This window comes from Lemur catta, chromosome 3, assembly GCF_020740605.2.
Source record: "Lemur catta isolate mLemCat1 chromosome 3, mLemCat1.pri, whole genome shotgun sequence".
Taxonomy (NCBI): domain Eukaryota; kingdom Metazoa; phylum Chordata; class Mammalia; order Primates; family Lemuridae; genus Lemur; species Lemur catta.
In genome coordinates this window covers 10,462,906-10,488,585 of record NC_059130.1, presented here as the reverse complement: position 1 = coordinate 10,488,585, position 25,680 = coordinate 10,462,906, and the positions used below count along the sequence as shown (strand labels likewise).

General features: G+C 37.2%; 1 protein-coding gene across 4 annotated transcripts in view; it reads right to left on the bottom strand.

Annotated features, from left to right (window-relative positions):
- GPSM2 (G protein signaling modulator 2) overlaps positions 1-25,196 on the bottom strand; it is a 46,439-nt gene extending 21,243 nt beyond the window's left edge. For 2 of the 4 annotated variants that reach the window (XM_045546681.1, XM_045546684.1), the window contains exons 1-10: positions 24,958-25,196; positions 17,251-17,556; positions 7,341-7,562; positions 6,836-6,971; positions 6,339-6,481; positions 5,666-5,789; positions 5,438-5,553; positions 2,851-3,006; positions 1,447-1,555; positions 427-556 (exon numbers count right to left, since the gene is read on the bottom strand). In XM_045546681.1, the coding sequence (XP_045402637.1) occupies positions 427-556; positions 1,447-1,555; positions 2,851-3,006; positions 5,438-5,553; positions 5,666-5,789; positions 6,339-6,481; positions 6,836-6,971; positions 7,341-7,562; positions 17,251-17,306 (1,192 nt within the window). In that variant the 5' untranslated portion in view covers positions 17,307-17,556; positions 24,958-25,196. Of the gene's footprint in view, positions 1-426; positions 557-1,446; positions 1,556-2,850; positions 3,007-5,437; positions 5,554-5,665; positions 5,790-6,338; positions 6,482-6,835; positions 6,972-7,340; positions 7,563-17,250; positions 17,557-19,481; positions 19,498-24,957 lie in introns of those variants that run through there. The other 2 variants (XM_045546682.1, XM_045546683.1) reach the window with 2 other exon arrangements.
- Between the last annotated feature and the right edge of the window lie 484 nt (positions 25,197-25,680).

Genomic DNA, 25,680 nt, shown 5'->3' with positions numbered 1-25,680 from the left:
GGGGAAATCTTTTTAGCCCATCATTCAATTGCAAAGTACTCAGTCACAATTTATTATGCAGCTCACACTTAAGAATTTTTCACTAAATGTTCTTGGAAAGTCTTAATCAGATGATTAGCCACTGATTTCTTGTCCTTCTTCCTCTTTTTCATATGGGTTTAGAGAAGGAAATTGGAAAGAGAAAAGCTAGATTGATCACTAACTTTCAAATTCTATTTATCTGTCGGTAGTTTTTTTCAGACTGAGAATTTCTCAAACTTAGGAAACGGAGGGATCTCACATAGGGTCATATGTAGATGAAATTCAAAACTGTGATTGAACTTCCTATGTTATATATTCTCTGTGGATATGGTAAATGTGTGACGAGTAATTTAAATGCAAATGTTGAAGAAAAAGAAATTGGGTTTTAGAAGACCTGTTACTTACCATGCAAACTGTTATCAATTTCAATATTTTCAGACATTATGGAATTATTTGTGCTGTAGCTCAGACCAAGAACCATTTGAAGATCTGAGAGATTCAGTCGTGCTGTTAATTCACCACTTCTATCTCCAACCTACAACCACAAGCATTTATATTTTAGAGTAGTATTTAAAAACAAAGAATGGTGAAGATTAGGTGAAAATGTGAACGTAAAACTGGAAAAAAAAATAGAGAAATGAAAATAGTTACATTACAGTTATGAGACTGTGAATGGATGAAATGAGTTATTAATAGTTTTTTCAAAGAATGCAGAAAGAAAAAGGAAGTTTCTAAAATATCACAATAGGACAGCTAATGATACCTTATTAATTCTTCAGTTCTCTAAACATTAGATTGCTCTTATTTTCTGCGATCATATTAAGTAATAATGTAGGTTATCCTGTGACACATTAACTTGGCACCATATGAATAAAATTTCCTTAGAAGATTTTATTTCCATATTAAATATTAATAACAGTTAATAATAATAGCCAGCACCAGACATTATGCTAGGCACTTTTATATACATTATCTCTAATCTTCATAACAATTTGCAAGGTAGATATTAGTATTCCCATTTTGCAGATGAGAGAAATGAGACTCAGAAAAGGTTTCCAAATCCAAATAGCAAGTGACAAAACTATAACAGGAACCAGTCCTTTATTCTAAAAACCATGTTTTTCCTTCAATACCATACTACTGCTCCATGTAGAGATGGGGGTAGAGTAGGGGCATATTTTAGTTAATGGCCTTCCATTCCCCCATGCCCACCCTTGCCTTCCTGTCTTCCTACATCAAGGCCAAGACAAAAATAACTGTGATCTATATCTCAAAATGCTTTGTGGAGTTCTTATGCCAAGAGATATTCAATCAAATTTATTATTCAGCCATGTGAACAATCTGGAGAAATAATAGGGTTACCTCCCCATACCACTGATTTGTAAATTACAATAGCACAGATAGCAATTTTTTTTAGTTTCATACCTCTCTTGAAATTTCCAGGTGCTTTTCAGCAAAATGCATTGCTTGGTCATGATTTCCTAGAGCTGTGTATGCATTTCCTAAGCTCCAACATGCTCTCCCTTCACCAATTCTGAAACATAATTCAAAGCTAACATGCAGTTATCTGAAAAGAGGTCTGTGTATAGAATAAAAGCTGTGTAGCAGTAATTAAAGGTATACACAATGCTTTGTATTTATTTGGGCTTTCATATGAAGAACATACTATCATGTCACTAGAGACAGAATACTCAGAATATTAAACTCAGAGTCAAGTATTAAAACATGAAAAGCATTCTTTCTAAATTATGCAATGAATTATAAAATAATAAAATCTCAGGAATAGGTCTTCTAGTCCAACTACCCCATTTTCTTTCCCTAACAGCCTTACCAACTAATCATTTAGTGTGTGTTTGAACAGCAAGAAGGGAGAACTCATTACCTCTTGAGGTAGTATACTTCATTTTGAACAACTGTATCGAAAAGTTCTTCCTTATAGGTAAAAAAATCTACCTTCAGGCCGGGCACGGTGGCTCATGCCTGTAATCCTAGCACTCTGGGAGGCCGAGGCAGGAGGATCACTGGAGGTCAGGAGTTTGAGACTAGCCTGAGCAAGAACAAGACTCTATCTCTACTAAAAACAGAAAGAAAGTAGCTGGACAACTAAAAATATATAGAAAAAAAATTAGCCAGGCATGGTGGCACATGTCTGTAGTCCTAGCTACTCAGGAGGCTGAGGCAGAAGGATTGCTTAAGCCCAGGAGTTTGAGGTTGCTGTGAGCTAGGCTGACGCCACAGCACTCTAGCCTGGGCAACAGAGTGAGACTCTGTCTCCAAAAAAAAAAAAACCTACCTTCTACAGCAAACATCATGGACTAAAGATTGGCAAAGATATGCTGTTTTTTTCATATAGGAAAACAAAACAAAATAACTGAATTAGCCACCAACACTTAAAACTCAGAATATTTCATATAAAACTCAGTACTTCCACCTTCTCTTGAATAAACAGGAGGATACGGACATAATGGACTCTCTTTTCTGCCTGGCAACAATTATCTGGAGTTGGGTAGTAGTTGCCCCCTTTCCATTGGTTATTATCTCTAAGTTCACCACAATTCCCATACTGATATACTCAGGTGGACTTCTGTAGAAGCAGTTGAGTTTGTGAGCTAGTTAATGATCTGGGTTAAAGGGCATGTAGAGCCAGACTAATCTTCTATCACAGGCTAGCCCTTCAGAAAATAACATACAAAGGATATTACTGAAACAGGAAATTCCTTAGAAAGGAATTAAAAAGAAAAAAAGGAAACAAAAGGAAGACAAAGCTCTAGAGATTCAATAGTGTATCTGTATTTTACTTTAGCTACAGTAAAAGGATACATAACTTACCTATCATTTAGCTCTTGAGCAATTGCTAAGTGTTTCAAATGATAATCAATGGCCTTTTCATAGTCTTGAAGTAAAGTATATGTGTTTCCAAGACTGTAACAAGACTGTGCTTCTACAGCTCTGTCTTTAAGCTGTCGAGCCAACAGTAGTGTCTTCCTACGAGAAGAAATTAATTTTTACATAATAATCATTTTTAGTTTTGGCTATAATAATCATAAAATAAAACTTTCATTTTTCCTCTCCACTGCTTTCTGCTCCCTCTAAATTTGTTTTAGAGCCTATTATCCCATACTTTCTCCTTTACTTTTAGACAAAACGAAAAGATGTTTTTGAAACACAAAAAGATTTAAATTTTTAGAATAAATTTGAGAGTCCTAACAATTAACCAATAACAATTAACTAAAATAAAGGAGTACTGAAACATAAGATCAAATGCTTCTAACGATTGACATAATATTTTTAATATTTAAAAAAACTTTCCCTTTTGTACTAGCAATAATTCACAAAGAAGATTTTGTCCACGCATCTGTTTTCAATCATACTGTTTTACATTTTGTTGAAGTATAAAATACTTAGGTAAAATTCTTATGTATAGGCCATTAGTCACTAATTCATGAAAATTACTGAATACTACACTTACACATTACTCAAATTCTATCTAACACTTGTACTACTGTCAGTGAGAAGCTAGTGTAGCAGTTAAGAGCATGAATCCTGGAGCTAGGCTGTCTGGGTTCAAATCCCAACTTTGCTTATTACTATTTATGTAAAATGGGGGAAAAGCTCACAAGATTTTTGTAAGGATTACATGGATTACTATATATATATAAAGTGCTTAGAATGGCATTTTGTGCAGAGTAGATGCTATATAAATGTCAATGCAATTTTGTTAATATTACTAGTGCTTAAACCTACAGATGATTTTGGATCCAAGAATTTAAATGACTCTTTCCCATAATTTCTGCCAAATAGTATAATTACTTCATATCATTTATAACTACATAAAAGATGACTACATGGTAATGTGATAGATTTTTTTAAGCAAACAAATCTGAAGTTATATATTTAATGATGATACCTTCAAAGCTTCAAAGCTGTCACTTTGGGAGGCTGCTCACTTATTTTATTCTATGTTGCCTGTCCTCCCAAACATTTTTGAAAGACTTTTGGAATTGCCTTTAGATCCTGTGGTACAGTCCCTTCCAGCACACCATTATTCTTTGATTTGTAAATGATCAAAAATCGTTCTGGAGCCAAATTCAATTACTAAAGTAGGTTTACCAAACTATTGCTTTGTATCCTGAAGGATATGGACCTATAATATTAAGTTAGCTTTCTTGTCTGGCCCTGAAAACAATTCCAAAGGAGAGTTCCAAAAATATCTCTAACCCATAATATGGAATATATGTAAAGATCTGAGTTCTAGTCTGCTTGTTGGGGGGGGAAGTAATTTCATTACTCTATACTCAATGCTTCTGTAGTCAGATAGCCACCATCTGCTTTATAACGAACTTGGAAGTATTTAATATGGGTACACCATTTAATAATTGGCTTTAAAATATAAGAAACTTTTATATTTAAAATCAAAATATATACTTTTCACATAGAGATATATTTAATTTGTGAGAATATTTCATATCCAACTGACAAATATTAACCATTAGTCAATGTTTAAAGAAAGGTAGGATGCCATTCAATTTTTTAGATGGACCTAAAACAATTTTACCTTTTTTTAAGATGACAAACTGTCCAGAACTCTTTCACTTTTGATTCCTTAATAGTAAATTACAAATCAGTCACTGTGTCTTTTGTTTAGTCAAACTGGCTTCTGCCTGAGGTCTACTGGGCCTTCAATCCCCACTGACTAGAGAAAACTCTGAACAATCTACAAAGAACAGACCAGGCAACTTGAAGCAGTCTAAACTTTGGTATCATCTATGTTTCAAACCTACTCATAGGTTAGAAATATCCTGCCACAGTAGAAGCTGGGATTGCCAACTCCTCAGGTAAGTGAATGGTGTCTCAGCTCAGTGATAGTCAAAGTCGGGCAAAAAGAAGGTGAGAGGAGAACTGCTCAGTAAGAGGGTGGGATGGTAGGGAAAAAATTCAGCAATCACTAGTAGAGACTATAAATATTTTTGTTACCAGGCTTACTTTTGGCTTCTCTTCCAACCCATAATTGGGTGAAATAAGGCACATACACATAAACACCACACATGCTGAAACAGGTTTAAAACAATTTCATTTAAACACAATTTAAAATTTAAAAAGTTTTAAAGATAAAAACTAATAAAAATAGAAAGGGGTCATACTACTGCCACTAAGTCTTAGGTACGATAATATTTATTGAGCACTGTGTGTTAGGTACTATGCTAAGTGCTTAATATTAACTATACTCTTTCATTCAATCCTCACAATAATCCGAAAAAGGTATTGATGTCTTCCGTTACAGATGAGAAAACAGGCTTAGAGGCCCACGGTCCTGCCACTAGTATGCAGCAACCAGGTTTTAAACCCAAAGCCTATGATTTAAGGAGATTACAATAACTACTCATTTTACATTTATCTACAAAAATATTAGACTAACTTGTAGTATTCAGAGGCAGTTTCAAATTCACCAAGAAATATATATGCATTTCCAAGGTTGCTATATGCTCTTCTTTCAGCTGCTTTATCTCCAAATTCTTTTGCAATAAGGAGACGCTGAAATAGAAAATTATAATTAGATGCAGCTAAATAAAACTGAAGAATGACCTAATCACTATTCAGTACTTTGATGGAGGAAATGATCTGGCTCCAAGGCCTTCCACTGTACCTGCTCATGTGCTATCACTGCATCCCTGAAGTTTCCAAGGAGGTAATGTGTGTTTCCAAGATTTCCAAAGGCACGTCCTTGGGCTGCTCGGTCACCCAAAGCAGTCACTAAGGATAGGTTTTCCCTAAGTGGTAACAAAAAGTGATTTGAAAAAAAAAAAAAAAAACAGTTTGGAAAATATTTTTATTTATTTGATTTACAGATCTAATTATTTTTATAAGAAAAAATTTTCAGTGAGCTTACAGTCATAATGTCCAACATTTTAAAGATACATCTTTGATGAAAGGCAATTATAGGAAATAGCTGGGAACACTTTATCGAACCATTTCCATAAGGTTTCTGCACAGAGTGAAGGACAGAGTTAACCTTGGAACCCCTGTGGCTGAGAAGTTCTATGAAATTCTGTTGGTAAAAGACTAGATTTACTCTGAATAACTTACAATTGATATTTCTTGGTTTTGCCACTAAGTGGCACTGGTCTGCAATTTAAATGAAAGCTGCAGATTACTACTAATACCACCCTGTAACATTTAAGCAACTGAATTGCGGGTTTATTTTACTAGTCCATGATTTAAAAACCTTTTCCAAACTTAAAAACTTACTACTGGATAAAGAATGTATAGTAGATCCACAGCTTAGGTGGGCCCACACGACTTTGTCAGCCCCTACTCACTCATAAAAATCCACAGCTGCCTGCAGAGCGTTTTTCATTTCTTCTGGAAATTCTCCTCCATCCTGGGGACCAGGGCAGCCAAAACTTTTCCCTTTGGCATGATACACATTTCCAAGATTGTAAAGTGCTCTTGCTTCTCCCACCTAGATAAAGATACAGCAAAGTGTACGTTTTGAAATCAGATGCCAGGTTAATTATAATGCTTATCACATATATTTGTAATATACTTAATATTACGGTTAAGGGAAAGAAGTTTTTACACTGGCTATTCATATAGAACCAAAGAAATGCTTACTTATGAAAGAAGGACCTCTCACTATTTCCTTTTTTCTCTATTTTAAAATTTTTATTATGGTTTTTCTTTTACTTCTATTTGTTTATGAAATTTTCTTTTTGGTATTAACTTTTAGATAAACTACAGAATAATTAAATAGTATTAAAATACAAAGCAATTTCAATGAAAACATTTGGCATACTATCTAATGTTTCCATATTACCTTGTCATTAAGCTCTCTAGAAATATCTAGGTGTCGCTGACAACAAACGATAGCTTCATCAAAATTCCCAAGAACTTTTAAGGTGTTTCCCAGATTACCACTAGCTTTGGCTTCCCCCAACTGGTCTCCAATAGTCCTGGGGAAAAAAAAAGCAAATGGTGTTAAAATACAAAGCAGCCAGAGTACAGTTTTCCTAGAGGACAAACTGATATGCCCAAAGTTGAGAAAGACCCATTAGCCTTGAAACCTACTTTAAATACAAATTTAAAACTTACATTTCTGTCTTTAATTAGTTTTCATCCATTTAATTAAACTCCAGGGCCATTTCACTACTATCATTCAATTAAACTCCATATTCAGCCTAAAGATTAGTTTTAAAAAGTGATGCTATTGAACTAGAACTTATTAATTATATTAAGTTAGTTGTTTCTAATTGAATACAAATACTTTTTAAAGTAACAGCCAATTTAGGGAGAAAGAATATTAAAAACCTTAAATTAATTACCTTGCAAGAGTTAAATCATGATGGTGGTATTCTAATGCTTTGGCATAATCATGCAAATAGAAATAAGCATTGCCCAGCTGGCTGTAAATAGCACTGAGTGTTTTTAGGTCTTCAGTTCCAACTTGAACTGCAGCTTCAAAGAATGACACACCTGCGCGGCAGTCTCCTGATTTACACAGGCGCTCCCCTTCCAAGGCCAGCTCTAGGCAAGAAGCTTCCATTCTACAAAATTATATAGCACAGACATTTACAACATAACATTACAACTGCATCACAGTGTTTTTAACTTCCAGTAATATAATTTAAATGTGGACTATGTGGCTACGCTTGTTCAGAACAGCTGCCTCTATAATTGAAGTATATATACATTATTGATAAAACAGTAAACAGTTATTTGTAGCTGAGAGATCTGTTATGTAGGATAGCTAGATATCTTTAAGTGGAGCTCATTTTAATTAGCCCATCCAGAGCAACTCACTTTACTAGTTAAAGAACCTAAAGCAATATATCCCATTCTATTCTCAGTTGTGGCAGACCTATCTATGAACTTTCTGAGAGTTTGGGGAGAATAAGGAGTATCTGGGAAAGTGAGGTCCTATATGATTAATACTATTCCCTATCCAGGTATCCATCTGTCCATCAATCCCTCCCACCATCCTTCCATCCATCTCTCTCTCCCTTTCTCTGTCTCATACACAGAATACACACATACAACATAACTCACTCTCCTTCCTCTTCTTACCACCAAATGACAGTCTACACCCTAGAAAAACAGAGGAAGAATGTATCTTGATCTAGAGAGCACATTTTCAAAAGAGAACTAATTGTCAAGAAACTTTAAGTTAGAAAGCAATGATTCAAAGATTTGCAGAAATTATAATTCTCAAAGTCTGTCCCTGAATTGAAAAAGCCAGAAGAATTAAGTCAGTGTAAATGTATGTTGGAGAAAAAACACTTTGGGTTTAAATCCTAAACTTCAGGTGGTGCCCTTCACCAAAGTTGCTGCTGTGTTTCTTCAGCATCTTCATGATTTCTGCATGTCTGTATTTACCTATTAACTTAATGTATTTCTACAGTTTGGCATATTTCCTTTAAATTGGCACACTATGTTTAACTTGTCATTAAAAAAAATCTAGCTTCATCTGAATCAGTATCCATAAAACTGTGAATTTGATGATACTTATATTTTCTAATACACATTATATAAATATGTAATTATTAAAATTTAAAAGTGAGTAAAATTACCTATGTACCACCAGTGATATACATATCACTCTTTGAAAAATTCTTTTTTTTTTTTTTTGAGACAGAGTCTCACTCTGTTGCCCAGGCTAGAGTGGTGTCAGCCTAGCTCACAGCAACCTCAAACTCCTGGGCTCAAGTGATCCTTCTGCCTCAGCCTCCCGAGTAGCTTGGACTACAGGCATGTGCCACCATGCCCAGCTAATTTTTTCCAAATATGTTTTTATTTGTCCAGATACTTTCTATTTTAGTACAGACAGGGTCTTGCTCTTGTTCAGGCTGGTTTCGAACTCCTGCCCTCGAGTGATCCTCCCGCTCCGGCCTCCCAGAGTGCTAGGATTACAGGCATAAGCCACTGTGCCCGGCCCCTTTGAAAAATTCTGATTAAGCTCATCAAACATTTTAATGTTTGGAACAGCACTAAATTACTCCTTATTAGAATTAGCTCTGAGCCACTCTAACAGAGCAGTAGTTCTTAACGCTAGCTTTACAATAGCAGAGCACAAATGGAACACTTTTAAAACTCAACACTGAGCCCCACTTGTGGGTGAGGTCAAGTCCCCAAGTAATTTTAACATACAAACTGGGGTTGAGAATCAGTGCTTTTACAAGAAATACAAATTAAACTACCACTCACCCTAATATCATTCAAATATGATTATGCTTTGTGTATCTAGTAACAGGTCAATTAATGTTTCCTCAGGTACTCTGTCTATGAAATGTCAAAATTTCTTAGGGTCATAAATTAAAATGGGATTATAAAGTGGAAAATAAATCTGATTAGGCTAAAAGAAAAGTCTGGACTAAGATTAAGAAAGCAAATTATAAAGGTTCAAAGCAGACTTCTGGTTTGGAACAGGCAGATTTATGTAGTTAACTCTAATAGGTAATTTTCAAATTTTATATGCAGGTATCTTTTTTTATAATTCAAGTGATTTAGCCAATGGCAACAACTTGCTCATAGTTAGACTAGTGACTTCACCTTCTCCTTACGGATTTGTGCAAAATAATGCAAGTAAACCTCCATTTAACATTTTGCTTCAACATTAGACCAAGCCAGTTAGATATAGGAGGAAAGATCATGGAAAGATAAATCAGTTAAATCAGAAACCTTAAATTGCTGTATTTATTTATATGTCATTTTACAATTAATAAAGCCTAGTTTTGTCTTTCACAAGTGAAAACTACCCTTTAGAACGGTATTTTTGAAAATAAGAGATTTCATAAAAGAAAAAAGTTAAGAGTATTTCTGTTTAAGATTTTATGAGGTTACTATCATTGTGTGTAAAGAGAAGTAAACAAAACATTGATAAAATAATGTGTGATTTTATTTTTTAAATTTTTTTTGGTAGAGATAAGGGTCTTGCTATGTTGCCCAGGCTGGTCTCAAAGTCCTGGCCTCAAGCGATCCTCCTGCCTCGGCCTCCCAAAGTTCTAGGATTATAGGCATGAGCCACCACACCGGGCCAAAATGTGATTTTTATTAAAGGGTTCTTTTGCTGAATGAGGTACCTAAACTAGTTATCTTTGCATAAAAACTGAAACTAATGAATTTCTAAGAATTATCATAGAAAAAAATTAGAAAAGAGTTTTATATATAAAATATAATACTTTTCCTATTAAAAATTTTTAATTTGGCCAGGCACAGTGGTTCACATCTGTGATCCTAGCACTGTGGGGGGCCGAGGTGGGAGGACTGCTTGAGGTCAGGAGTTTGAACTAGCCTGAGCAAAAGCAAAACCCTGTCTCTATTAAAAACAGAAAAATGAGCCAGGCATGGTGATGTGCACGTGTAACCCCAACTACTTGGGAGGCTGAGGTAGAAGAATCACTCAAGCCCAGGAATTTGAGGTTGAAGTGAGCTATGATGACGCCACTGCACTCTAGCCCAGGCAACTCAGCAAGACTGTTAAATAAATACGTACATACATACATACAATTTAAGCATTCTAATTATGTAAAAAAAAAAAAGATACATCAGGCATTTTCACTGCTAGGAATTGATCTTAAGGGTATACTTACACAAATGCAAGAAGATATATATGAAAGGAAATTCATAGCAGCAAAAAACTGCAAACAAATTAAATGTCCATCAATAGAATACTGGTTAAAAAAATACAGGCCACCACACAGTGGAACACTGATGATGGCACAGTTTCACTGAGGGAGAGGTAGGGAAACAGTCACACACAGCAGCACCATCAGTTCAGGATGATTTGGGTTGTCGGCCAGGAAATTAGGGATAAGGCAGAACTGGCTATCCACGTGTATGACATTTAAAAATTAGAAGTTTATTTTTTTTTTTTTTTTGAGACAGAGTCTCACTTTGTTGCCCGGGCTAGAGTGAGTGCCGTGGCATCAGCCTAGCTCACAGCAACCTCAGACTCCTGGGCTTAAGCGATCCTACTGCCTCAGCCTCCCGAGTAGCTGGGACTACAGGCATGAGCCACCATGCCCGGCTAATTTTTTTGTATATATATTTTTAGTTGGCCAGATAATTTCTTTCTATTTTTGGTAGAGACGGGGTCTCACTCTTGCTCAGGCTGGTCTCGAACTCCTGACCTCGAGCGATCCACCCGCCTCGGCCTCCCAGAGCTAGGATTACAGGCGTGAGCCACCGCGCCCGGCCAAAAATTAGAAGTTTATAAGAGTTTGCATATATTCATTGAAGCATAGAAGTGTCTTCAAATATATATCTTCACCACAAATATTTGAACTTCTGGATTTAAACTTATATAATGTTATACTGGAACCTTATATGTAAATGATGTGGCATCCAACAAAACTTAGCTATAGGCTGCATGGGTGTCATAGTGTTACACATTTTTAAAAAGGCATTTTACATATTGTCATTAGAAACAGTGATAGCAATCTGGAACCCTGCTTGCTACATAGCTGTTCTCAAAATCCACAGAATGGCAGTGCCCTATAGGAGAACTACCTTAGAAAAGTCATTTTAGTCACTAATGCCTGAAATACCAAAGTCTAAAACTCTAGTTTTATGATTAATTCTGAGATGGCTCTTATATATTTTATTAGAAACTAAATCAATATTTTGGCCAAATCTCCAGCACCTCAATCAAATATATGTAACTGCAAAATAGGGCGGGATGGTTTATAAATGTTTTAGAAGATCATTAAATAGTAACAGAGAAAGTAATTTCATATCCCCTCTCTTGCTATGAGAGAATAGAATTACTTCATTTGTTCACCAGTTGGGTTGAAAACAAAGAACATATCCAAATGTAGAAGACACACCAGGAAAATACCTCTCCATTAAATACATCCCATATACAAAGTTTCTTTTATTCTTCCTAATAGCCTGCCTATCTAGTTGTGTAATCAAAGTGTATTTCTAGAAACTATAAACACAGTACCACTATCCTTTACTGAAATGTGTTCATTTTTGCTAACGAATGAACATTTTAGTTCTAATTCCTCCTTTTCTGCACATTTAAATTGTTTAATTTTTAATTTGTTTAAAATTTAATTGCCATTTCAATTTGTTTTAATTTTTAAAAATTTTAACAAACTTTTCTTCCACATTAGATTTTGACCTTTACTATGACCTTCTTTACCTCCTTAATTTTGGTTTCTTGTATTCATAGTATATCAGTGAATCCAAAAGAAGATTAAAACCTTGATGCTACATCGTTAAAGGATTTAATAACACCAATTATATCCACATCTGACTCTCCCTTCAAAGGGCCTTTACATACTATTTTAGAATAAATGATGGGGTTCAGGACTTAAGATCCAAAACAAGAGTACTCTCCATCTTCTGTGGCTGTGGAATCTCCTTTCCCAGCCTTTCATAAACCCTAGCTCCACCTTCTGTGTGTTCTAATTGGGCATGGACCTTCTCCATCACCAGTCCTACCCCCATAAACAATTTTCATCCATTCAGTTTACCACATATACCTAGCTATTCTAGTTTATTTTGTAAAAGAAAAATAGCACAAAATTATCTTGATTTAATTTTTATTAATGTATGGTGACTGGCTTTAAAATTGATTTTAACCTTTAACCTGTAAGATAGGAATTATTACAGAAAGGGAAACTGATGCTTAGACAGTTTAATTGACCTGCTTAAGGGCGTGCAACGACAAAGCTGAGATATGAAATCCTGTCTCTGTCTCCAGACCCAGTGTTCTTTCCACTACTCCACGTTACTTCAAACTATCCTTCAGGAAAGCACATTATTAACAACTACATTGATGTAGGAAAATTAAAGAATTCAACACCAAAACTGTATTCCTTTACAACTTAATGTACAATAGTCTAACTTTTACCATATTAAAATATTGAAATGATTATTCATAGTAACAAATATGAACAAGGATATTTCCCAAAGAAATGTAAAACTAGGGAAACTAGTGTAATGAACCCAATATATCCATCTTTCAACTTCAATAATTACCAATATGATATTATCAATGTTCCATCTCTATTCCCATCCTCACTCCTTCAACCCCAGATTATTCTCAAGTACCTTCCAGAAAGTATATGTAAATTTGCAAATATCTGTAAATATTTTAGTATGTATCTCTAAAAGATGAGTCTTTTTCAAAAAAACATAATCATAATACCACTATCACACCTAACAAATTAATAATTCCTTAAAATCAATCATATAGTTTTTTAAAAGCTTGGAAATGAACTCCATTTTGCTAATCAGTCTCCACCTTCGGAAATAGGTGCAAAATATTTCATAAAGCATTCTGATGTCCCTCAGAAGGTTCCTTAGTGTCCAAAGAAATATTCCATTTCAAAATTATAAACTCATTGTATAGTAGAAGCCCCTCCAGATATAGATGAGGACCTCCATAATGAAAGAATCAGATGAATAAAACATTACATGCTAAGTATGTACGAGAATAGAATAACTTACACAAGGCTATGACCTAACATAAAGGGTTCAAATCATTACCTCCAATTACACAACAATCCAATTAATATACAGAGTGCTGATCTTAGAGCACTGATAAAGCCAGGAATTTGTTTGGTGTGTTCCTACTAAAGACAGTTACAGATTTTTTAAGTTTCCCTTGGTGAAGTCCCATAGCAGTGTGCAACCATGTTTGACCTATGCTGTATCATGGAACACAGATGAGCATCTTGTTAGGTTCATACGATGGTTATATCCAATGGCGTTCAATGGACATACGTGCCAGACAACACGCTAAGCATATGGATGCCCTGAGGAGCTATGGTCAAAGGGGGAGGTAAAGAGGAAGAGACAGTTATAAAAATAGATGCACTGAATTTTAATATAGTTGGTGCTAAGAAAGAGATATGCACAGGATGTAATATGAGCAAAGAGAAGGCACATGGCCAAAACTGTGGAGTTTAAAAATGGTTTCCAGGAGGAGATAATCTCTGACCCGAATCTTAGATATTGAGTAGAATTAGCTAAAACAAAGAAAGTGGGAAGGGAATTCAAGTCATAGGGTGCAACATGAGCAAAGGCACTGAGACATAAAATATAGCATGACGTGTGCAGGGAACCAGAGCTCAAAGTGCAAGGTGAAGAACAACAGGAAGTAAGGTCGAAGGAATAGGCAGAAGCCAGATAGCGGAAGATCCTGAGTACTAAGTTCAGCTTGGTTCTGCCCTACAGGTGACCAGGAGCCACCACAGGCATTAAGCAGAGAGGGTGCATGGTTAGCACTGGGTTTTTAGACTGAGCCCTCCGGTGGCAAATTAAAAAGAGAGATTACAAGAGGATAAGAACGAAGAATGGAGAGAGTCTGGAGGGAAGATCCTGGGGATCTCAACTATAGCAGTGGTGAGGGGGATACAGATGAGTAGATGAATCTGAGAAACAGGAGATGAAACTGGCAGTACTTCATGCTGGATACAGAGAGTGAGAAAGGAAGAAAGTATATAAAATAACTCTCAGGTTTCTGGAAATATGGTCTAAAGCAGTGGTCCCCAACCTTTTTGGCACCAGGGACCAGTTTCATGGAAGACAAATTTTCCACCCCAGGGTAGATGGGGGTGTCTGGGGGGGTTGGGCGGCGATACTCAGGCAGTGTGACGAGGAGCAGGGGGAGCAGCTGTAAATACAGATGAAGCTTCCCTCCTTTGCCTGCCGCTCCCCTCCTGCTGTGCCCCCTCCCTGCTCTGTGCCCCCCTCCCTGGTCTGTGCCCAGTCCCTAACAGACCACAGACCGGCCGGGGTTGGGGACCACAGGTCTAAAGGACAGGGGGAGGGCATTTCATATATTAAAAGCTCGTCTTAATTATGCTGAATGTCTTCAATTTTCTTTTATTTGAAACTCTTTTTAATAGAAATGTCCTCACCTTATCTATATTAACTTCCTTAGCATGAACCTTCCTAACATGAACCATCTACTCCACAAGACAATAAATCTATTTCCTAAATATGTTAAGACATCTAAAATTTGGTAGAAAACACCATCAATTCAGAGATTTTGAATTCTCCTCATTGCCACAAAATTCTGATGTTTACCTAATAATTAACTTGTAACAGTTTTGATGAAGAATCTATCATCTAATTACCTTATTAAATAATTATAATATTTATGTTTGTGTTTATTTTATGGTTAGTACAATGACCAGAACTTCCAGAATAAATATTACATAATATTCATGGCACAGATACCCTTGCTTTTTTATTCCTAGTTGTATTAGAAATGTCATTAATATTTTATCACTAAACATTAAACTGGCTATTGGTTTATCACATTTAGAAAGTACCCAGCTATTCCAACTTTATGTAAAACCCATTTCTTTAAAAAGCTCACTTATGGGGGCTGAGCTCTGAGGGTGGGTGGGCCAGACTACATGCTCTTGGGGACTGTTACTGGGTGCCTGGTGTTAACAGGTGACACTGACCTAAGCAGCTGGTCTGGCAGAGTGCAATAGGAGGGAGGGTCTGTACGTGGCCCTCCAGGAGCATAGAATGGCAGCCTGGCTCACAACAGGCAGTGCCTGGGGGCGGGAGGAATGGCATCCTGGCATTCCAGGTCATCCGAGGAACAGAAGGTGAAGTCTGAGAGGCAAAGGAACCCGTGGGTTTGGGGAATGGAGGGTACAATGACGTAGAGGCACAGAGGGCGAGGAGGTGGGCAGGGCCAGGGGATGGGGCTTTGTACTTGGTCTTCAAGGCCTCACGGTGCAGGAGGGTTAAAGCCTGGGAGTTCTAGGGTAAGTATATTTATATCGTAGAGAGAAGCTTTCTGGAAACCCTGGGCTCTGCCTCCCCCAACTAGCCTGTGTTGCTTTTCGGAGAGTTGTGTCGCCATTACAGGCCTCCTTTTTCTCCTTGTTGGAATGAGGGGTCTATTCAACCCACATTTTTTTTAAAAATTTGCATTAGCTGCCAATAATTCAGAATTTGGAGATATCACATTAAAGATCCAAGATTTCCTGTGCTGTCCTGAAAAATCCCGTACCTTCATTCTGCCCAGCAGCAGTTACTTTGAGCTGAACCTTTGCTATAACTTCCTGGCCAGTTTTATTCCTTACCTGCTGTAGGTGTCTGATTTGGATCCTGATCTAGAGTCAGTGGAGAGCAACCCTTCCCCCAACACACACACACACACACACACACACACATGTACAAGGTATTATACAAGGTGTTGCCAAATGGAGTGTTGCGCTTGTGAAAGACACTTGTGGATATAGAACACCACTGGTCCCCATAATCTGCAACCTTCCACCTGGAATGCAGACAGTCCATTTGGGCATCCAAGTCAACGCTATAAATCCTACAGGAGCCAGGCCATTTCGCTAGGGCTACATGAAGCCTGCGAGAGAATGTAGGTGTCCTTCCTCACTCTGACTTGCTTTCAGGAGTAGGCTAGGGATGACTAAACCACTACTTCATGTAAAGATGTGGCCTTATTTATTAAATCAGCAAAACACCACAAAACATGTCGTTAGGCACTAAGCTTAAAAATGACATTTCTTTTGGATAGTGCTTTTTTGTATTTTAAAAATCCTGGATTTATATTAATATGGATTAAGTAAATATTTAAGAGACTTATAATGGTCATGAAATAAAATTCCTTTAAAAATAAGAAAATAAAAGTTGGGTGCGGTGGCACACACCTGTATTCCCAGCTACCCAGGAAGCTAAGGCAGGAGGATCACTGGAGCCTAGGAGTTCAAGACCACCCTGGGCAATATACCAGGGCCTCGTCTCTAATAAAACATAATTGAAAAAAGAAAAAAAGAAAATGAAAAATATACAGAAAAGGAAGTGAGAAGAGAATCAAAACAACGCATTAGAAAAAAATCCAAAAAAATTAAAAGTTCATTTACAAAAGATCACCATTTAAAAATTATAATGCAAAAGTTAGGTCCTTCAGCTAACCACATTAAAAAAGCCCATCTTTTATCCTCAAAGATTTTGAAATATTAATATATTCCATTTAAATATTTGCATTATATAAAAAAATATTCATAAACTCAGAGAACATTCATAAACAAACAAGAATACATAATTGGTCTCAACCATCTTCCTATAGAAAGGACACAAAAACTTAGAACCACAACAAAAAGAAAACATTGTCTATAGGAGATACTAAGTATGGCTGGTATACTTTGAATATTTTCAATTGAAATTTGAAATGGTCAGAGTTAAATACATTTTAAAATAGGGATTAAAAGTCACCCACTAAGAAAGCAGTAGTCTTACCTGTAACGAACATGAAAAGAATGGTCTTCCCTCATGTTTATCAAATTTTCCTCCATCGAGTCATACTACAAGCTGAGTAAAATATGAAATTATTTTATTTTGTGCCAATCCAGTTCTTTACAATGTAGAATTGTTTGCAGAACATTGTCCAGTTAGTATATTAATGAGTTGGTGTTAATACATCCTAAGCTCCTGCTTCTTCTTTATTAATAATGAAAGGAGGTCAATGTCAGACAGCTTAAAGGTTCAAAATGTGTCCCAAATCCTTGCATCTCTGCCCCTTTCAGCAGCACTTCAGCAACATTTCTGCAAAAGGAATACAAGATGCTTTGCTTGAAGTCCTAGATTTTCAAAGAATAACCTACAGTAACCCTGAGCTGCACATAATCACAAGCTAACTCCACAGACTGCTGTCATGTCAATCACTACAGAACACAGCAGAGGCCTAACTGTCATCGCGGAGCTTCTGAATAAGGATGTGAATATATGAGATCTATTTGGGAACTGCACTTAAGTTTAATTTTTTAAATTGGTTTGTAATATAATACTTTTATATAATATTTCCCATTATAAATAATAGCGGAATGGTATGTATCATATTAGTATCTAAAAACAAAACTGATACTTTGAACTTTTAAAAACTGCTATTAACAAATCAAATGAAAATTCAATATTTGAAATTACACACTCTGTATATTTATTTCTTCAAAGAAGGTATCACACTGACAATTAAGGTATATTTATATTCATTTGCTCTCAAAGTATATTCTACTTATGCTCTTTAAGGTCTTTAAAATGTTTTTATTGAGAGGGTACAAAAGAAATTTAGAAAATATGTGTATGGTAAAAAGAATGACACAATAAACATTTATATAATACCACCCAGTTTAAGATAAATAACATTATACCACCACCTTTGAAGACTCCTGGGTGCCTCAACCTAAAGCATCTCTTTCCTTTCCCCTCTAAGGTGATCTCTAAACTGAATTTTGTTCATTATTCCCTTGCTTGTCTTTACAACTTTACCACAGATGTCTTTACCACAAATGTCTGCATGGTACTAAATAATATATCATTTAGTTTTGTATGGTTTTGCTCAACACGTTTCTGCGATTCATCTCAATTGTTACACATAGCTACAATTGGCTATATTGTTGTATCACAATCCATTGTATACCAAATATATTTTTCATTCTGCTGTTGATGGGCATTTGGGTTGTAGCTTTTTGGATTATTGTTACTAAAAGTACTACTATGAACACTGATATTAACTCAATGTGTTAGCTAAGCAGTAGAGCAGATATAGTTAAAGAGAGAATGATAAACAGATAGATAAAAAATACGAAACAGTTCAGAGCAAAGGCGGACAAAATGAGAAGCTCTAAAATAGATCTAAGAGGAGGACCAGAAGGAAAAATACAGGAGTAAAGGCAAAATCTTCAGTGATAAAGACTGAGAATTTTTCAGAATTGCAGACATGCAAATTGAAGAAGCACATTAAGCCTTAAACAAGATAAATAAAAATGAATCCATACTCAGATATATCACAGAGAAACTACAACACATCAGATATAAACTATAACCTGTGACATAACAGTTGAGAGAAACAAATAAGATATATGTAAATATATATCTGAGATAAATTAATAGATATATAATCATAAATTCCTGGAATCTTAATGTTATAAACAACCCTACAGGTCAGTTAGTCTAACATTTTACTACAGCATTCCCAGTTAGGTTATAAAGCAGCTAATCCTAATTCTGAATAGTCCTATTAGAAAGTTGTTCCATACTTTGAGCAATCTTTCCATTTCTACCCATTTGTCCTGGTTCTTCTTTCTGCTGCCATATACACGAAACTCTAATTCCTCTTCCATATAACATCCTTTTAAGTATTTCAGCTATAACACAAACCGGACTCTAAATAATTAACACCCACTACTTTGTTAATTAAGTACAGTTAGAGGTTGGTAGAGGACAGAGCAGTAAGGTGAGAGGGAGGAAGGTAGACAGCAACAGCCTTGGGAATACTGACAAAGCTTCCAAGTGGAAAAGAAGTTTTCGTATTAATAATCGGTTTGGCATGTAAGAGTCACAAAATATTAATCCTCTTATCCTTTCCCTTGGCCAATCTTCTTCTTGTTTTGCTTTTGTTATTTTGGGTTTTTTTTTAGAGATGGGATCTCGCTATGTCACCCAGCCTGGAATGCAGTGGCTAGTCACATTACCATCGTAGCTCACTGCAGCCTCAAACTCCTGGTCTCAAGCGATCCTCCTGCCTCAGCCTCCCTGGTAGCTGGAACCACAGGTATGTGCCACCATGCCTGGCTAGAAAGCAGTATCTTAAGAAAGGATGAAAAAGATACGTAAATGCTATTAATACAGCAAATCTTCTTGTTTTCTTTTGTAAAGGGAATTAGTGTAGATATTCATAGCAATAGTCCCAAAGTGCATTTAGAGTACACAGCAGCTAAACTGGCAACCAAATTGTCTTCCATTATCCACTATGAAGTTTAGGCTGTTATTTCTAAAATGGGACAGAAGGAGAGGTATTAGAATTAATTTAACTTAGAATTAAATTACAGTAAGCCTTCTATATCTGTGGGTTCTGCACCCATGGATTCAACCAAGAGAGGATTGAAAATATTTGGGGGAAAAAAAGGATAGCTAAGTATATACTGAACGTATAGACTTTTTTCCCCTGTCATCCCATAACAACCATTTACATAGCATTTACACTGCATTAGGTATTATAAGTAATCTAGAGGTGATTTAAAATATGTGGGAGGATATGCATAGGTTATATGCAAGTTCTACACCATGTTATATAAGGGACTTGAGCATCTGGGGATTGTAGAAACAAGCCCCCAGGAATACTGAGAGACAATTGTATATTTAATTTAAATATTTTTCTCATCCATGAGATAATGAAATTCCAAATTTTACCAATCACTTAAAAATGTTAATTCACTTATTAAAATGTAAACATGTAGTCATTTACATGTTAAACAAATTAACAAATAAATTAATAAATGAATAAGAATAAATGAAGTTGTTCGATGCTGCTTTCTGGTTGGTAAAAAATGAATAAATAAATATATGAAGTTGAAAAATACCTTACCTGATAAACTGCAAAGGGAATAATTTTTAACATAATTAAAACAAGAAGATAGAATGTTATTCACTGTTTTACTAAGGACAATTTAATAACACGGTCTTACTACTCTCAAAAGAATATCCAAAATAGTCACTCTTACATTACAATCTTTATAACAATTAAGTAGCATTTCATATGTTAAAATTATTCACTGAACAAACAAGCAATTCTTGATTCATGATTCATATTGCAAGAACTCTCTAACCAATTTAGTAACAATGTGATCACTTGTGCTCCACCTTACATGGAGTTAACAAACCCACTTCATATTTAACACTATATGCAGTGTGTGTGTGTGTGTGTGTAAAACTAGTACAACTTGCAACAAATAGTAAATTACAAATTTATTCATAAGATAAGACAATTTTATGACAGGACCGGGAACAAGAATGGAAATTATCTGTTTGAAAGAATATTGAGAAGTCACCCAGTTTAACCTCCAACCTCCATTAAGACTAACAACTAGTAATTTGCAAGGAACAAATCCATCCCTTAAAAACAGCATCTCCCAAACAATGCTCCAGAAACTTCACTATTAACAAAACTGTTAGGTCACAGCATCTTTTGGTCTGACCATAAAGAAATAAAGAGAGAGCAATCATCTTTTCCATATCCCAGAAATTGACAGAAAGATCAACTAGTACACAGCTCTTGCCTCACAGTTACCTGATTAGAAAGTCAAAATAGGCAGACTCTCTTTATACAGCTAGGTGGACTTCTAAACACTGTCCAAGGTATGCAATCAGAGTAAGCAAGAAAGGCTGGCTCTGTATCAAAGAAATCCTGGCTCTGGTTTACTGCACTGGCAATAAAAAGTTTGCAAATCAGGTGATGAGGGAAAATGGGGGAAAGACAGATGTCATGCTTCTTTGAATTTATCTAAACTATCTGCCTGACTGCCATTTGAATGCCAATAACTTTTGATCTGTTTCATTCAACAGTCTATATAAACTGGTAACACCCATCAGACGATAAATACAACTTACTTTTCTTGCCTCCAGGTTAGCTTATCTAAACTATATGTAAACTTTTTTGGTAAGCACAGCCATTTATTACTACTAATGTTGGTCTGCCATCTGCTTCAATAAATTAATACATATATATGATAATTTTAAAACTCGACAGTACAATAGAAAAGAAGTGATCTTTTCTACTAAGCATTGTTCTTGAGTTAGCACAAGACAATAAATCAGTTCTCTTAACAGGACTTTAAAATGGCAAAATTGGTTTCAAATACATTTTTAAGCAGAAATAAATCCCAACCGCAAAAGGTTTATAAAATGACTAAAATGGGTCCCTAGAGAGTTTGAGTTTAGAATTCTTCACAGGAAAATATATCAAACATGATTCTGCCCTCTCTTCCCAAAACTTATCACCATTCTGTGGAAAAACATGTTTCTATGCAATTCAATAATGTTATGAGATGGTATGGGAAGAATAATTCTAACTAAAAAGGCCCAGGGAAAGCTTTTTGGAAGCAAGGAAATCTGTACTGCACCTTGAAAGATCGGTAAATCTTATTAGGCAAATGGAGGAAAGGCATTCCAGTCAAGGGAAATGGTTCAAGAAAAAGCAAGGAGGTAGGAATGCACAGAATGTTTTCCAGGATAAGCACATTGGGTTAGAAGTAGTGGAAAAGACTGAGAAGGTAGAACAGTACCAAATTGTGAGGGACTCTGAATACATATTCAGCCTTGTATTTACATAATAGGGAAGCCTGCAGGTTTTTTGGGTTTTTGTTTGTTTGTTTGTTTGACACAGGAATAACAAAGTGGGATCTGTGCTAGAAAAATAAACAGCAGCAACATATAAAGCAGAATGGGGAGACAGAGAAGAGAAAAATACTGCAAAAACTCCAGAAACAACTATTGAATAGGAAGCATTCTCTTATCATCTCACAACACCGAGGACATTGCTTTGCACATAAAAGATGTCCAACAAACTTTTTGATTTCTTGCCTGGAAAAATATAGGAACTATGAAGCAGCAACGAATCCTACAATAGTGAGAAAACTGGACTTTGATATATTTCTGCTTCACAATAAAGATTATATTCAGATTCATATAAATAACTCAGACAAGTCTTAATTTATAAATGTTTTTAGAAAAATGATTAAAAGGCTACTGAAAATGTTATGTGATTTGTAAGGCAATGAAAGCAAGATAGTAGTTCTAAAAAGACAAATATTTCTGCTTAGTCACAACAAAACACAGCACCTACAGGCATATTTAAAGTAAAATTATGTCCCTACAAATGGAATCCAGAGACATGGCAGGGGCTTAAACAGATACAAAAAAGCAGTAATACAGCATGTGCTTTGGGATCAGGCCATGGTTTGAATCTCAGCACAGTGATTTATCAGTTATACGATCTTAAGCTAGTTAAACTCTCAGAACTGGCGTGGGCATAATGATACTTATCTTTATATGATGTGATGATCAGAGATGCAATTTACAAAGCTCCTAACCCAGTGCCTGGTTCTGGTACTAACAAAAGTACTCAATAAAGGATAGGACTGTAGTAATAATAGTTGCTGCTGTTACTATTATAAAATAGAATATGTCTATTAGAAGAAATTTAAAATAGTCTAAATCTATGTCAGGTTTGCAATTTTAAAATTCCAGAGAATTATAAAACTTATTTTTTAGATAAATCTTAGAAATATCTTATGATTAAGATAAAGTGGCCAGACACAGTGGCTCACGCCTGTAATCCTACCACTCTAGGAGGCTGAGGCACGATGATTGCTTGAGCTCAGGAGTTCAAGACCAGCCTGAGCAAAAAAATGAGACCCCGAGACCTCATCTCTACAAAAAATAGAAAAATCAGCCGGGCGTCGTAGCACACGCCTATAGTCCCAGCTACTCAGGAGGCTGAGGCAGGAGGATCCCTTGAGCCCAGGAGTATGAGGTTGCAGTGAGCTATGATGACGCCGCTGCACTCTTCCGGGGTCAAGAGACTGAGCGAGACTCTGTCTCAAAAAAAAAAAAAAAAAAAAAGCCATTTTACAACTACTGTATCCTATTGCTGTTGCAATTAGCCTAGTACCAAGTCTCAGATTTATATTAAAATATATTTGTAACACCAAATGTCTGATTTAATAATGGAAGAAAACAATTAAACCGCTTATCTTGTCAAAGAGGAGTTGTGGGATATGCCTCTACAACAATATCATACAACTTTTTACTTTGTAACCGCTCCACTCCTTAAATTGTAAATAATAGCCTGAGAAATTTCTTTTCAAAACCACAAGTGGCTATGAGATTGCCCCTATCCCTGAGCATCCACCTCCTTACCTACTTCAACAACAGCGATCTTTCCTCTTTCATGTTTTTTTGGGTGGTTTTTCTTTTTAACATCAGGATATTATGGGGGTACATTTTGGTTACAAGTAAAGCCGTTGCGTGGTCCAAGCCAGGGCTGGAGGCGTGCCCTGCCACCGCACAGCGCGCACCGCATTCATTTCCCACCCCCATGCCCCCACCTGACCGACACCTAATGAATATTACTACAACGTGAGCACCTTAGCGTTGATCAGTTAGTATGTTGTTTACTCGTTCCTAAACAATCACCCAAAGCTGCTCTTGAATAGTGAGAACCCAAGAAAAGTGGTATTTATCAGAAGTAATCACGCTGGCTTCTATCAGGCCAGAAATCTCTGGTACACCCTTCTAAAGTGGCTGCTTGAAAATTCAGCTCGGCTGGTCATGTTAACTTCCAATACAAACCAGGAAGCACTCCAGCACAAGCCCGACAGAAAGGAAAGCCAAGAACCTACTTCGTTAAATTCTAAGGTGGGGTTGAATTATGCAGTAAGGCAAATAAAATTTCCATCCTCCTTTTCTTTAACAGAGTTCAATTGACACTAGTTAAAATGATCTAATTGGCTGCCATTAAGACATAAGGAAATTATATTTTCTGCTTTTTAATTGAAAATACTCTATAGATTTCAGAAAAGGGTTTTCTTAACATTTTATGCCTAAACTTTTTGCAGCAACTACCTATTTCTATGGCAAATCGACCTGGTGGTGCCTAAAAGTTCACGAATTTAAATGTGAGCAACGCAGACATTTGACAAACACTGCCCAGTTTAGATATCAAGTGCACGAATACAAGGGACTGCGATCTGCCTGGGATTTAATTCCACGGGGATTCGGACTTTTAATCTACTATTTTGTTATTCACACTCGGAGTACGTAAGAAGTCACTGTATCCTAGTATACTTTTAATCTTAAACGATTAGGGAATGACGCTCTTCAGCTTACTCTTATTTTAACATCTTCCAACAAGAAAGCAACTTAGGGCTCGTACTGGTGCAAGCTGCTCCTCAGCCCGAGTTTCTGGTTCCCGAGCCGGACACACAAGACGCCACGTCCACGCAGCGCCCCCGGCCCCGGCAAGCCCCCCCAGCCGCGTCTCCGCCGGCCATCCCACCTCCTCCCGCCCCGGACAAAGGAAGTCGCCCCCTACATGCACAGCCCCCCATCCCGGTCACCTCCCTCCGGGATCCCTCAAACGCCTCACCCCTGCGCCACGGCAGAACTCACCTCCTGTGGTCCAGCGGGTCCGGGGTGCGCGGCGAGGCTGGAACAGCTGCCGCCTACGGCAACAGGCGGGCGGTCACGGCCCCCACCCCCCGCGGGTCCGCGAGCCAGGCAAGTGCCCCCCTGGGGGCCGGGGCGAGCCCTCCGCCCCCGCTTGGTCACGTGGTCCAGAGCCCTGGACTCCCCTCGCCTCCCCGCGGCGTCCCTCCGCCACCTAGGGGTCCCGCGGTGCTGCCAGCCCTCAACGCCTCCCTCCTCTGCGCCTGCGCCCCCAGCTGCGGCCGCTCGCATTCAAACCGACCACGCCCCGCGTCTTTCGGACCGGCCAATGAGCGGCGGCGGGGCGGGGCGTTCGCCTCGCTCTCTTCTCCTCCCCGCCCGGGACCTGCGTGGTCAGGTTGAGGGGGATTTTGAAGGCTCGCTCCTCCTCTGGCTCCGGGCCTAGGCCTCAAACACCAAACTATAGTTTCTTTCCCGTTCTCTTATTTCTTCTTCGGGACACTGAAAGGTGGCACAATAAAGATCGTCCAGAGTTCAGAGAGGGTCTGGGCTGACCCCTTTAAAAGATGGGACCCCCAAACCACTGCCCCCTTCCTGCGAGGCTCGGAGCCGCCCTCGAGACGAGCATTCCAAGCGGCAGCTGCGGGGTGTTTAAGGAAAAGAGGCCTCTGTGACAGGAACGGGGCCGTGTGAAAGTCTGAACAAGGCAGCCTCAGTTCTTGGAGC